At 53.3% G+C, this 14,991-nt stretch overlaps 1 protein-coding gene across 5 annotated transcripts in view; it reads left to right on the top strand.

Annotated features, from left to right (window-relative positions):
• Positions 1-14,991, top strand: part of LOC137347694 (multivesicular body subunit 12B-like) — a 211,120-nt gene that overhangs the window by 185,142 nt on the left and 10,987 nt on the right. For 4 of the 5 annotated variants that reach the window (XM_068012454.1, XM_068012455.1, XM_068012452.1 and 1 more), the window contains one exon: positions 4,112-4,226. The exons of the other annotated variant lie outside the window; for it this stretch is intronic. In XM_068012454.1, coding sequence (XP_067868555.1) covers positions 4,112-4,213 — 102 coding nt within the window. In that variant the 3' untranslated portion in view covers positions 4,214-4,226. The remainder of the gene's footprint in view (positions 1-4,111; positions 4,227-14,991) is intronic. 5 annotated transcript variants of the gene reach the window in all.

Raw genomic sequence — 14,991 nt, 5'->3', positions numbered from 1 at the left:
TGAAATGTGCAGGTGACGCAAAACTTTTTAGTGTAGCAAACAATGAGAAAGATGGTAATGGATTTCAAGTGTACATAGTCTGTTGGCATGGGCAGACACGTGGCAAATTAAAATTCAGTGTAGGAAAATGGGAGGTCCTACATTTTGGCAGAAAGAATGAGAGACAATACAAGCTAAGTGGTACAAATTTAAAGTGGGGGGGGTGGGGGGGTGGCAAGAGCAGAGATACCTGCGAGTGTTTATGGACAAATCTTTGAAGATGGCAGAACTGGCCAGCAAATTGGTTCCAAAACATATGGGATCCTGTGCTTAATAAATAGAGGCGTAGAGTACAAAGGCTGGGAAATTATGGTAAACCTATATAAAACATGAGTTCAGCTCAAGCTGGCGTACTATGTCCAGTACTGGGTACTTCCATTTAGGTAGAGCGTGAAGGCTTTGGAGAGGGTACAGAGAGATATACAGAATATTTACAGGAATGAGGGATTATAGTTACATGGATAGACTGGAGAAACTCAGGTTGTTTTCCTTAGAGCAGAGAAGATTTGATGGAGGTTTATGAAGGGTTTAGATGGAGGAAATAAAGAGAAACTGTTTCCAATGGACAAAGGATTGCTAACCAGAGGGCACAGATTTAAAGTGATTGGCAAAAGAACCAGAGGTGACATGAGTTGAATCTGTTTTACGGAACGAGTGGTTTGAATTCGGAGTGCATTACCTGAAAAGGTGATGGATGCACATCTAATAATATATTGAACACGATTTGGAGGAAGCGCTGAGGGTGGCACGGGCGCAGAATGTACCAAGAACCACCAAGAATGACTTGGTAGCACCACTACTGACCGAGCTGGCCGAGTCCTGAAGGACATAGCTGCTAGTCTGGGTATGCGGCAGGTGGTGAGGGAACCAACAAGAGGGAAAAACATACTTGACCTCGTCCTCACCAATCTGCCTGCCGCAGATGCATCTGTCCATGACAGTATTGGTAGGAGTGACCACTGCACAGTCCTTGTGGAGCCGATGTCCCGCCTTCACATTGAGGATACCGTCCATCGTGTTGTGTGGCACTACCACCATGCTAAATGGGATAGATTTCAAACAGATCTAGCAATGCAAAACTGGGCATCCATGAGGCGCTGTGGGCCATCAGCAGCAGCAAAATTGTACTCAACCACAATCTGTGACCTCATGGCCCGGCATGTTCCCCGCTCTACCATTACCATCAAGCCAGGAGACCAACCCTGGTTCAGTGAAGAGTGCTGGAGGGCATGCCAAGAGCAGCACCAGGCATACCTCAAAATGAGGTGTCGACCTGGTGAAGCTACAACAGAGGACTACCTGCATGCCAAACTGCGTAAGCAGCATGCGATAGACAGAGCTAAGCAATCCCATAGCCAACAGATCAGATCTAAGCTCTGTAGTCCTGCCTCATCCAGCCATGAATGGTGGTGGACAATTAAACAACTAACTGGAGGAGGTGGTTCCACAAATATCCCCATCCTCAATGATGGGGGAGCCCAGCACATAGGTGAGAAAGATAAGGCTGAAGCATTTGCAACAATCTTCAGCCAGAAGTGCTGAGTTGATGATGCATCTCTGCCGCCTCCTGAAGCCCCCAGCATCACAGATGCCAGACCTCAGCCAGTTCGATTCACTCCGCGTGATATCAAGAAACGACTGAAGACACTGGATACTGCAAAGGCTGTGGGCCCTGACAATATTCCGGCAATAGTACTGAAGACCTGTGCTCCAGAACTTTCCACGCCCCTAGCCAAGCTGTTCCAGTGCAACTACAACACTGGTATCTACCCAGCAATGTGGAAAATTGCCCAGATATGTCTTGTACACAAAAAGCAGGACAGGTCCAACCCGGCCAATTATTGTCCCATCAGTCTACTCTCAATCATCAGTAAAGTGATGGAAGGTGTCATCAACAGTGCCATCAAGCGGCACGTGCTTAGCAATAACCTGCTCAGTGACGCTCAGTTTGGGTTCTGCCGGGGCCACTCAGCTGCTGACCTCATTATAGCCTTTGTTCAAACATGGATAAAAGAGCTGAACTCGAGAGGTGAGGTGAGAGTGACTGCTGTTGACATCAAGGCAGTATTTGATCGAGTATGGCATCAAGGAGCCCGAGCAAAAATGAAGTCAATGGGAATCCGGGGGAAGACTCTCTGCTGGTTGGAGTCATACCTAGCACAAAGGAAGATGGTTGTAGTTGTAGGAGGTCAATCTTCTGAGCTCCAGGACATCACTGCAGGAGTTCCTCAGGGTAGTGTCTTAGGCCCAACCATCTTCAGCTGTTTCATCAATGACCTTCCTTCAATCATTAGGTCAGAAGTGGGGATGTTCACTGATGATTGCACAATGTTCAGCACCATTCGCGATGACTCAGATACTGAAGCAGTCCGTGTATAAATGCAGCAAGACCTGGACAACATCCAGGCTTGGACTGATAAGTGGCAAGTAACATTCGCGCACACAAGTGCCAGGCAATGACTATTTCCAACAAGAGAGAATTTAACCATCTTCCCTTGTCATTCAATGGCATTGCCATCGCTGAATCCCCCACTATCGACATCCTAGGGGTTACCATTAACCAGAAACTGTACTGGAGTAGCCATATAAATACCGTGGCTACAAGAGCAGGTCAGAGGCTCGGTATCCTGCGGCGAGTAATGCATCTCTTGACTCCCCAAAGCCTGTCCACCATCTACAAGGCACAATTCCGGAGTGTGATGGAATACTGTCCACTTGCCTGGTTGGGTACAACTCCACCAACACTCAAGAAGCTCGACACCATCCAGGACAAAGTAGCTTGATTGGCACCCCATCCACAAACATTCACTCCCTCCACCACCGACACACAGTGGCAGCAGTGTGTACCATCTACAAGATGCACTGCAGCAACGTACCAAGGCTCCTTAGACAGCACCTTCCAAACCTGCAACCTCCACCAACTAGAAGGACAAGGGCAGCAAATGCATGAGCAAATATACATTCCTCTGAGACTCAAAAACCCAAAAGGAAAGATGAATTAACCGTGGTTAACAAAAGAAGTTAAAGATTGCATTAGATCAAAGGAAGTGGCTTATAAGGTTGCCAGAAAAAGTGGTAAGTCTGAAGTTTGAGAGCAATTTAGAATCCAGCAAGGATGACCAAGAAACTGATAAACGGAAAAGATAATACGAATGCAAGCTAGCAAGAAACATAAAGGTGGACTGTAAAATCTTCTTTAGGTATGTGACATGGAAAAGATTAGCAAGGAAAAATGTGGGTTCATTACAGGCAGAGACAGGAGAATTTATAATGGCGAATTGGGAAATGGTGGAGAAACTAAACAATTACTTTGTGTCTGCACAAAGGAAGATACAGAAAATTTCCCAGAAAGACTGGGGAACCAAGGGACTTGTGAAAATGAGGAATTGAAACAAATTAGTATTAATAAAGAGGTAGTAATCAAAAAATTAAATGGATTGAAGGTTGATAAATCCCCTGGATTAGATGAGCTACATTCCACAATGTTGAAGGAGGTGGCTTAGAGATAGTGGATACATTGGTGGTTATCATTCAAAATTCTGTAGACTCTGGAAAGGTTCCTGCAGACTGGAAAGTAGCAAATGTAACTCCACTATTTAAAAAAGGAGGGAGAGAAAAAGCGGGGAACTACAGACTTGGGTCACAGTCTCAGAATAAGGGGTAGGCCATTTAAGACTGAGATGAGGAATCTGAATCTTTGGAATTCTGTACCCCAGAAGGTTGAGCATGTTCAAGGTAGAAATCAATAGCTATCTGGATACTAATGACATGAAGGATATGGGGAAAGTGGCGTGAGGTAGATGATCAGCCATGATCGAGTTGAATGGTGGAACAGGCTCAATGGGCTGAATGGCCTACTGTTCCTATGTAAACTGGTTTTCAGTCGACACATTAAAGTGTAATGAATGTATAATAGTTTCCCATAAAGCCTTAGAATGGTTTTAGAATGATGTTGATGATGTAGTTTCGTGACTGACAGAAAATGTCAACTTTTTGCTTGAATTTAGTTCTTGAAAATGAGCATTTATTACAGAATTGAAAATGGCCTTGCACTTCATGTTTGTACCACCAGATGGCACCTTTTACTCAGCTACCAAAATATTTTCAACTTCCAACACAGAATATTTCCTATTGTGTTCTGCAGCAACTGGTTTTGTTTGTGGTGTTGCTTTAAGATGATGAGCCAGGTAGGTTTAAAAACAGGAAATTGATTAAAACAATTGAATATAATCATATAAAGAGTTTCTTTGGTTCTTACCCCTCATCTATTTTTCTGCTTCCGAGCCACAGGAGGCCTTTCATCTTATAGAACATAGAACATTACAGCGCAGTACAGGCCCTTCAGCCCTCGATGTTGCGCCGACCTGTGAAACCATCTGACCTACACTATTCCATTTTCATCCATATGTCTATCCAATGACCACTTAAATGCCCTTAAAGTTGGCGAGTCTACTACTGTTGCAGGCAGGGCGTTCCACGCCCCTACTACTCTCTGTGTAAAGAAACTACCTCTGACATCTGTCCTATATCTATCACCCCTCAACTTAAAGCTATGTCCCCTCGTGTTTGCCATCACCATCCGAGGAAAAAGGCTCTCACTATCCACCCTGTCCAACCCTCTGATTATCTTATATGTCTCTATTAAGTCACCTTTTCTATTTCTCTCTAACGAAAACAACCTCAAGTCCCTCAGCCTTTCCTCGTAAGACCTTCCCTCCATACCAGGCAACATCCTAGTAAATCTCCTCTGCACCTTTTCCAAAGCTTCCACATCCTTCCTATAATGCGGTGACCAGAACTGCACGCAATACTCCAGGTGCGGCCGCACCAGAGTTCTGTACAGCTGCAGCATGACCTCGTGGCTCCAAAACTCGATCCCCCTACTAATAAAAGCTAACACACCATATGCCTTCTTAACAGCTCTATAAACCTGGGTGGCAACTTTCAGGGATTCATGTACCTGGACACCAAGATCTCTCTGCTCATCTACACTACCAAGAATCTTCCCATTAGCCCAGTATTCTGCAATCCTGTTACTCCTTCCGAAGTGAATCACCTCACACTTTTCCGCATTAAACTCCATTTGCCATCTCTCAGCTCTGCTCTGCAGCCTATCTATGTCCCTCTGTAACCTACAACATCCTTCGGCACTATCCACAACTCCACCGACCTTCGTGTCATCCGCAAATTTACTAACCCACCCTTCTACACCCTCATCCAGGTCATTTATAAAAATGACAAACAGCAGTGGCCCCAAAACAGATCCTTGCGGTACACCACTAGAAACTATACTCCAGGATGAACATTTACCATCAACCACCACCCTCTGTCTTCCTTCAGCTAGCCAATTTCTGATCCAAAGCACTAATTCACCTTCAATCCCATACTTCTGTATTTTCTGCAATAGCCTACCGTGGGGAACTTTATCAAACGCCTTACTGAAATCCATATAGACCACATCCACGGCTTTGCCCTCATCCACCTGTTTGGTCACCTTGTCAAAAAACTCAATAAGGTTTGTGAGGCACGACCTACCCTTCACAAAATCGTGCTGACTATCTCTAATGAACTTATTCTTTTAAAGATGATTATAAATCCTATCTCTCATAACCTTTTCCAACATTTTACCCACAACCGAAGTAAGGCTCACAGGTCTATAATTACCAGGGCTGTCTCTACTCCCCTTCTTGAACAAGGGGACAACATTTGCTATCCTCCAGTCTTCCGGCACTATTCCTGTCGACAATGACGACATAAAAATCAAGGACAAAGGCTCTGCAATCTCCTCCCTGGCTTCCCAGAGAATCCTAGGATAAATCCCATCTGGCCCAGGGGACTTATCTATTTTCACACTTTCCAAAATTGCTAACACCTCCTCCTTGTGAACCTCAATCCCATCTAGCCTAGTAGTCTGTATCTCAGTATTCTCCTCGACAACATTTTCTTTCTCCACTGTAAATACTGACGAAAAATATTCATTTAACACTTCCCCTATCTCCTCCGATTCCACACACAACTTCCCACTACTATCCTTGATTGGCCCTAACCTATCTCTAGTCATTCTTTTATTCCTGATATATCTATAGAAAGCCTTAGGGTTTTCTTTGATCCTATCCGCCAATGACTTCTCGTGTCCTCTCGCTCTTCTTATCTCTCCCTTTAGATCCTTCCTGGCTAGCTTGTAACTCTCAAGCGCCCTAACTGAGCCTTCACGTCTCATCCTAACATAAGCCTTCTTCTTCCTCTTGACAAGCTCTTCAACTTCTTTAGTAAACCACGGCTCCCTCGCTCGACAACTTCCTCCCTGCCTGACAGGTACATACTTATCAAGGACACGCAGTAGCTGCTCCTTGAATAAGCTCCACATTTCGATTATGCCCATCCCCTGCAGTTTCCTTCCCCATCCTACGCATCCCAAATCTTGCCGAATCGCATCATAATTTCCTTTCCCCCAGCTATAATTCTTGCCCTGCTGTATATGCCTGTCCCTGCCCATCGCTAAGGTAAACCTAACCGAATTGTGTCTTTTTCTAAGTCAACTTGTACTGGAAGAGTACAAAACTGAACTTCAACAGAATAGTGAATATGAAATAATGGTCGAGGCAGCGAGGAGTTATAAGGCAGTGCAGTAACTCAGTTGTGAGGTGATAATGACATCTGGTTTGTATGAGTTGTCTGTACCCCCAAGCATGTGTTTCTTCCTATGGCTCCCTTCAAACCTGCACTTACATTACCTTTATAGTGAGGAAACAGGTAGGAGGGTGTAACAGTCACATTGGTATAAACTTCGTTATGTATATTAATTTCTGTCAACTTCATTGAAATATAGACTCTGCCATATAACTCATACAGTCTTTGATTACAGGCCAGTTAGCTTTTTTTTTGAATATATGGAGTTTTATGTATTTTATACACAACATCTAGAGTGCAAGGGCTGAGAATTAGAATATTTCCTCTTTTTGTACACACAGTGGTTGCAAAAAGCAGTCCGAGATCTCTCACACAGTGCAGATTGCATACCAGATCAAGTTCTCTCTACATTGTTCTTGAAATGTATGTTAACTCAACCTCAATAAAGCACCTCACTGCATCAATGTGACACTTTCATTTCCCAAAACAGCCAATTGAGGCTGCCACTTTGGCAATAAATTTGGCCAGTTTTCTTTTGTGTACTTAGACCCACTAGAAATTGTGTATTGCCTATAGTCATTTCAGCTGCGACCACAAGATTTGAGGGGAGATATATTGCTCCTGCTAGTCTGAACCGGATTCACATTCAGCTCTCGTGTGAAGTACTTGTGTTGAAACCTTTATCATATAACATCATATTCTGTTTTCTCTAGTGCCCCTTCTCCCACCGCCACCCACCACTTCTGCCATCACCACTGGTGAGAGTCATAGGACTGAATTTTGTTCTCTTGTCAGAGGTGGCCTCGATGGTGTTGGTGGGGTGGTGGTGGTTTGGAGAATCTATGTGGAGCCGTCCGCCATGAAACCTGGCACCGTACCACCAGTTATAGTTCCAAGTCAGGATGGGGTGTGACGCGTAGGGAAACTTGCAGGTGGTGGTGTTCCCATGCTTCTGCTGCCCTTATCCTTCTAGGTCAGGGTTGTCCAACATACGGCCCGTGTGCCAGCAATCGGCCCGCCAAAGGTTTCCATCTGCCTGCGGCTCTAAACAGCCATTCCTCATCTTCGCCGGGGGTCCATGACTAGAGATGAGATATTCTGCAATGTCAGATTGGCTTTTAAAAAAGATCGCAAGTCAGTTTCACAACTGACATATCTTGACATCGGCAACAGCAGTTTCTGACCTTGGAACAGATTCAGGGTTTTTTAAAAGCCTGCTGAAAAACCCCGAATCTGTCTGGAGTTCAGAAACTGCTGTTACCGATGTCACGATCTGTCAGCTGCGAAACTGACGTGAGAATTTTTTTTAAACTGATCAACCATCTGGTGAACGTTCCTGCTGTCTGCAACTGGCAGGGGAGAGGGCAAGGTGGCAGAGGGAGAGAGAAGGAAAGAGTGTGTGAGGAGGCAGTGAGAGAAAGAGGAGGCAGTGAGCGAGAGAGGAGGCAGAGAGAGAGCGAGAGAGGAGGCAGAGAGAGAGCGAGCGAGGGAGGAGGCAGAGAGAGAGCGAGCGAGAGAGGAGGCAGAGAGAGAGCGAGCGAGAGAGGAGGCAGAGAGAGAGCGAGCGAGAGAGGAGGCAGAGAGAGAGCGAGCGAGAGAGGAGGCAGAGAGAGAGCGAGCGAGAGAGGAGGCAGAGAGAGAGCGAGCGAGAGAGGAGGCAGAGAGAGAGCGAGCGAGAGAGGAGGCAGAGAGAGAGCGAGCGAGAGAGGAGGCAGAGAGAGAGCGAGCGAGAGAGGAGGCAGAGAGAGAGCGAGCGAGAGAGGAGGCAGAGAGAGAGCGAGCGAGAGAGGAGGCAGAGAGAGAGCGAGCGAGAGAGGAGGCAGAGAGAGAGCGAGCGAGAGAGGAGGCAGAGAGAGAGCGAGCGAGAGAGGAGGCAGAGAGAGAGCGAGCGAGAGAGGAGGCAGAGAGAGAGCGAGCGAGAGAGGAGGCAGAGAGAGAGCGAGCGAGAGAGGAGGCAGAGAGAGAGCGAGCGAGAGAGGAGGCAGAGAGAGAGCGAGCGAGAGAGGAGGCAGAGAGAGAGCGAGCGAGAGAGGAGGCAGAGAGAGAGCGAGCGAGAGAGGAGGCAGAGAGAGAGCGAGCGAGAGAGGAGGCAGAGAGAGAGCGAGCGAGAGAGGAGGCAGAGAGAGAGCGAGCGAGAGAGGAGGCAGAGAGAGAGCGAGCGAGAGAGGAGGCAGAGAGAGAGCGAGCGAGAGAGGAGGCAGAGAGAGAGCGAGCGAGAGAGGAGGCAGAGAGAGAGCGAGCGAGAGAGGAGGCAGAGAGAGAGCGAGCGAGAGAGGAGGCAGAGAGAGAGCGAGCGAGAGAGGAGGCAGAGAGAGAGCGAGCGAGAGAGGAGGCAGAGAGAGAGCGAGCGAGAGAGGAGGCAGAGAGAGAGCGAGCGAGAGAGGAGGCAGAGAGAGAGCGAGCGAGAGAGGAGGCAGAGAGAGAGCGAGCGAGAGAGGAGGCAGAGAGAGAGCGAGCGAGAGAGGAGGCAGAGAGAGAGCGAGCGAGAGAGGAGGCAGAGAGAGAGCGAGCGAGAGAGGAGGCAGAGAGAGAGCGAGCGAGAGAGGAGGCAGAGAGAGAGCGAGCGAGAGAGGAGGCAGAGAGAGAGCGAGCGAGAGAGGAGGCAGAGAGAGAGCGAGCGAGAGAGGAGGCAGAGAGAGAGCGAGCGAGAGAGGAGGCAGAGAGAGAGCGAGCGAGAGAGGAGGCAGAGAGAGAGCGAGCGAGAGAGGAGGCAGAGAGAGAGCGAGCGAGAGAGGAGGCAGAGAGAGAGCGAGCGAGAGAGGAGGCAGAGAGAGAGCGAGCGAGAGAGCGGGCGAGAGAGCAGAGAGAGAGCGAGCGAGAGAGGAGGCAGAGAGAGAGCGAGCGAGAGAGGAGGCAGAGAGCGAGCGAGAGAGGAGGCAGAGAGCGAGCGAGAGAGGAGGCAGAGAGAGAGCGAGCGAGAGAGGAGGCAGAGAGAGAGCGAGCGAGAGAGGAGGCAGAGAGAGAGCGAGCGAGAGAGGAGGCAGAGAGAGAGCGAGCGAGAGAGGAGGCAGAGAGAGAGCGAGCGAGAGAGGAGGCAGAGAGAGAGCGAGCGAGAGAGGAGGCAGAGAGAGAGCGAGCGAGAGAGGAGGCAGAGAGAGAGCGAGCGAGAGAGGAGGCAGAGAGAGAGCGAGCGAGAGAGGAGGCAGAGAGAGAGCGAGCGAGAGAGGAGGCAGAGAGAGAGCGAGCGAGAGAGGAGGCAGAGAGAGAGCGAGCGAGAGAGGAGGCAGAGAGAGAGCGAGCGAGAGAGGAGGCAGAGAGAGAGCGAGCGAGCGAGAGAGGAGGCAGAGAGAGAGCGAGCGAGCGAGAGAGGAGGCAGAGAGAGAGCGAGCGAGCGAGAGAGGAGGCAGAGAGAGAGCGAGCGAGCGAGAGAGGAGGCAGAGAGAGAGCGAGCGAGCGAGAGAGGAGGCAGAGAGAGAGCGAGCGAGCGAGAGAGGAGGCAGAGAGAGAGCGAGCGAGCGAGAGAGGAGGCAGAGAGAGAGCGAGCGAGCGAGAGAGGAGGCAGAGAGAGAGCGAGCGAGCGAGAGAGGAGGCAGAGAGAGAGCGAGCGAGCGAGAGAGGAGGCAGAGAGAGAGCGAGCGAGCGAGAGAGGAGGCAGAGAGAGAGCGAGCGAGCGAGAGAGGAGGCAGAGAGAGAGCGAGCGAGCGAGAGAGGAGGCAGAGAGAGAGCGAGCGAGCGAGAGAGGAGGCAGAGAGAGAGCGAGCGAGCGAGAGAGGAGGCAGAGAGAGAGCGAGCGAGCGAGAGAGGAGGCAGAGAGAGAGCGAGCGAGAGAGGAGGCAGAGAGAGAGCGAGCGAGAGAGGAGGCAGAGAGAGAGCGAGCGAGAGAGGAGGCAGAGAGAGAGCGAGCGAGAGAGGAGGCAGAGAGAGAGCGAGCGAGAGAGGAGGCAGAGAGAGAGCGAGCGAGAGAGGAGGCAGAGAGAGAGCGAGCGAGAGAGGAGGCAGAGAGAGAGCGAGCGAGAGAGGAGGCAGAGAGAGAGCGAGCGAGAGAGGAGGCAGAGAGAGAGCGAGCGAGAGAGGAGGCAGAGAGAGAGCGAGCGAGAGAGGAGGCAGAGAGAGAGCGAGCGAGAGAGGAGGCAGAGAGAGAGCGAGCGAGAGAGGAGGCAGAGAGAGAGCGAGCGAGAGAGGAGGCAGAGAGAGAGCGAGCGAGAGAGGAGGCAGAGAGAGAGCGAGCGAGAGAGGAGGCAGAGAGAGAGCGAGCGAGAGAGGAGGCAGAGAGAGAGCGAGCGAGAGAGGAGGCAGAGAGAGAGCGAGCGAGAGAGGAGGCAGAGAGAGAGCGAGCGAGAGAGGAGGCAGAGAGAGAGCGAGCGAGAGAGGAGGCAGAGAGAGAGCGAGCGAGAGAGGAGGCAGAGAGAGAGCGAGCGAGAGAGGAGGCAGAGAGAGAGCGAGCGAGAGAGGAGGCAGAGAGAGAGCGAGCGAGAGAGGAGGCAGAGAGAGAGCGAGCGAGAGAGGAGGCAGAGAGAGAGCGAGCGAGAGAGGAGGCAGAGAGAGAGCGAGCGAGAGAGGAGGCAGAGAGAGAGCGAGCGAGAGAGGAGGCAGAGAGAGAGCGAGCGAGAGAGGAGGCAGAGAGAGAGCGAGCGAGAGAGGAGGCAGAGAGAGAGCGAGCGAGCGAGAGAGGAGGCAGAGAGAGAGCGAGCGAGCGAGAGAGGAGGCAGAGAGAGAGCGAGCGAGCGAGAGAGGAGGCAGAGAGAGAGAGAGCGAGCGAGAGAGGAGGCAGAGAGAGAGAGAGCGAGCGAGAGAGGAGGCAGAGAGAGAGAGAGCGAGCGAGAGAGGAGGCAGAGAGAGAGAGAGCGAGCGAGAGAGGAGGCAGAGAGAGAGAGAGCGAGCGAGAGAGGAGGCAGAGAGAGAGAGAGCGAGCGAGAGAGGAGGCAGAGAGAGAGAGAGCGAGCGAGAGAGGAGGCAGAGAGAGAGCGAGCGAGAGAGGAGGCAGAGAGAGAGCGAGCGAGCGAGAGAGGAGGCAGAGAGCGAGCGAGCGAGAGAGGAGGCAGAGAGCGAGCGAGCGAGAGAGGAGGCAGAGAGCGAGCGAGCGAGAGAGGAGGCAGAGAGCGAGCGAGCGAGAGAGGAGGCAGAGAGAGAGCGAGCGAGAGAGGAGGCAGAGAGAGAGCGAGCGAGAGAGGAGGCAGAGAGAGAGCGAGCGAGAGAGGAGGCAGAGAGAGAGCGAGCGAGAGAGGAGGCAGAGAGAGAGCGAGCGAGAGAGGAGGCAGAGAGAGAGCGAGCGAGAGAGGAGGCAGAGAGAGAGCGAGCGAGAGAGGAGGCAGAGAGAGAGCGAGCGAGAGAGGAGGCAGAGAGAGAGCGAGCGAGAGAGGAGGCAGAGAGCGAGCGAGCGAGAGAGGAGGCAGAGAGCGAGCGAGCGAGAGAGGAGGCAGAGAGCGAGCGAGCGAGAGAGGAGGCAGAGAGAGAGCGAGCGAGGAGGCAGAGAGAGAGCGAGCGAGCGAGCGAGGAGGCAGAGAGAGAGCGAGCGAGCGAGAGAGGAGGCAGAGAGAGAGAGAGAGAGAGCGAGCGAGGGAGGAGGAGGCAGCAGAGAGAGAGAGAGAGAGAGCGAGCGAGGGAGGAGGAGGCAGCAGAGAGAGAGCGAGCGAGCGAGAGAGGAGGCAGAGAGAGAGAGAGAGAGAGCGAGCGAGGGAGGAGGAGGCAGCAGAGAGAGAGAGAGCGAGAGAGCGAGCGAGGGAGGAGGCAGAGAGAGAGAGCGAGAGAGAGCGAGCGAGGGAGGAGGAGGCAGCAGAGAGAGAGAGAGAGAGAGCGAGCGAGGGAGGAGGAGGCAGCAGAGAGAGAGAGAGCGAGAGAGCGAGCGAGGGAGGAGGCAGAGAGAGAGAGCGAGAGAGAGCGAGCGAGGGAGGAGGAGGCAGCAGAGAGAGAGAGAGAGAGAGCGAGCGAGGGAGGAGGAGGCAGCAGAGAGAGAGCGAGCGAGCGAGAGAGGTGAGAGAGAGAGAGCGAGCGAGGGAGGAGGAGGCAGCAGAGAGAGAGAGAGCGAGAGAGCGAGCGAGGGAGGAGCAGAGAGAGCGAGAGAGCGAGAGAGAGAGCAGAGAGAGCGAGCGAGGAGGAGGCAGCAGAGAGAGAGAGAGAGAGAGCGAGCGAGGGAGGAGGAGGCAGCAGAGAGAGAGAGAGCGAGAGAGCGAGCGAGGGAGGAGGGCAGAGAGAGAGAGCGAGAGAGAGCGAGCGAGGGAGGAGGAGGCAGCAGAGAGAGAGAGAGAGAGAGCGAGCGAGGGAGGAGGAGGCAGCAGAGAGAGAGCGAGCGAGCGAGGAGAGGAGGCAGAGAGAGAGAGAGAGAGAGAGCGAGCGAGGGAGGAGGAGGCAGCAGAGAGAGAGAGAGCGAGAGAGCGAGCGAGGGAGGAGGCAGAGAGAGAGAGCGAGAGAGAGCGAGCGAGGGAGGAGGAGGCAGCAGAGAGAGAGAGAGAGAGCGAGCGAGGGAGGAGGAGGCAGCAGAGAGAGAGAGAGCGAGAGAGCGAGCGAGGGAGGAGGCAGAGAGAGAGAGCGAGAGAGAGCGAGCGAGGGAGGAGGAGGCAGCAGAGAGAGAGAGAGAGAGAGCGAGCGAGGAGGAGGAGGCAGCAGAGAGAGAGCGAGCGAGCGAGAGAGGAGGCAGAGAGAGAGAGAGAGAGAGCGAGCGAGGGAGGAGGAGGCAGCAGAGAGAGAGAGAGCGAGAGAGCGAGCGAGGGAGGAGGCGAGAGAGAGAGCGAGAGAGAGCGAGCGAGGGAGGAGGAGGCAGCAGAGAGAGAGAGAGAGAGAGCGAGCGAGGGAGGAGGAGGCAGCAGAGAGAGAGCGAGCGAGGAGGAGGAGGCAGCAGAGAGAGAGAGAGAGAGCGAGCGAGGGAGGAGGCACAGAGAGAGAGAGAGCGAGAGAGCGAGGCGAGGGAGGAGGCAGAGAGAGAGAGAGCGAGCGAGGGAGGAGGCACAGAGAGAGAGAGAGCGAGCGAGGAGGAGGCAGAGAGAGAGAGAGCGAGCGAGCGAGGGAGGAGGCAGAGAGAGAGAGAGCGAGCGAGCGAGGGAGGAGGCAGAGAGAGAGAGAGAGAGAGCGAGGGAGGAGGCAGAGAGAGAGAGAGAGAGAGAGAGCGAGGGAGGAGGCAGAGAGAGAGAGAGAGAGAGAGAGAGAGCGAGGGAGGAGCAGAGAGAGAGAGAGAGCGAGGGAGGAGGCAGAGAGAGAGAGAGAGAGAGCGAGGGAGGAGGCAGAGAGAGAGAGAGAGAGAGAGCGAGGGAGGAGGCAGAGAGAGAGAGAGAGAGAGAGCGAGCGAGGGAGGCAGAGAGAGAGAGAGAGAGAGCGAGCGAGAGGCAGAGAGAGAGAGAGAGAGGAGAGAGAGCGAGCGAGGAGGCAGAGAGAGAGCGAGCGAGGGAGGAGGCAGAGAGAGAGCGAGCGAGGGAGGAGGCAGAGAGAGAGAGCGAGCGAGGGAGGAGGCAGAGAGAGAGCGAGCGAGGGAGGAGCAGAGAGAGAGAGAGAGAGCGAGCGAGCGAGGGAGGAGGCAGAGAGAGAGAGAGAGAGAGTGCGAGCGAGGGAGGAGGAGGCAGCAGAGAGCGAGGGAGGAGGAGGCAGCAGAGAGCGAGGAGGAGGAGGCAGCAGAGAGAGCGAGGGAGGAGGAGGCAGCAGAGAGAGAGCGAGCGAGGGAGGAGGCAGAGAGAGAGCGAGCGAGGGAGGAGGCAGAGAGAGAGCGAGCGAGGAGGAGGCAGAGAGAGAGCGAGAGAGCGAGCGAGAGAGGAGGCAGAGAGAGAGCGAGAGCGAGAGAGGAGGCAGAGAGAGAGCGAGCGAGAGAGGAGGCAGAGAGAGAGCGAGCGAGGGAGGTGGCAGAGAGGAGAGCGAGCGAGGGAGGAGGCAGAGAGAGAGCGAGGGAGGAGGCAGAGAGAGAGAGAGCGAGGGAGGAGGGAGAGAGAGAGAGAGAGAGAGAGAGAGCGAGGGAGGGAGGGAGGAGGCAGAGAGAGAGAGAGCGAGCGAGGGAGGAGGCAGAGAGAGAGAGAGAGCGAGCGAGGGAGGAGGCAGAGAGAGAGAGAGAGCGAGCGAGGAGGAGGCAGAGAGAGAGAGAGAGAGCGAGCGAGGGAGGGAGGCAGAGAGAGAGCGAGCGAGCGAGGGAGGAGGCAGAGAGAGAGTGAGAGAGAGCGAGCGAGGGGAGCAGAGAGAGAGAGAGAGAGAGAGAGAGAGCGAGCGAGGGAGGAGCAGAGAGAGAGAGCGAGCGAGGGAGGAGGCAGAGAGAGAGAGAGAGAGCGAGCGAGGGAGGAGGCAGAGAGAGAGAGAGAGAGAGCGAGCGAGGGAGGAGGCAGAGAGAGAGAGAGAGAGCGAGCGAGGGAGGAGGCAGAGAGAGAGAGAGAGAGCGAGCGAGGGAGGAGGCAGAGAGAGAGAGAGAGAGAG

The sequence above is a fragment of the Heterodontus francisci genome, chromosome 32, assembly GCF_036365525.1.
Source record: "Heterodontus francisci isolate sHetFra1 chromosome 32, sHetFra1.hap1, whole genome shotgun sequence".
NCBI classification, from domain to species: domain Eukaryota; kingdom Metazoa; phylum Chordata; class Chondrichthyes; order Heterodontiformes; family Heterodontidae; genus Heterodontus; species Heterodontus francisci.
The sequence above is the reverse complement of the archived record's forward strand: the minus strand, read 5'-3'. Positions and strand labels throughout refer to the sequence as shown.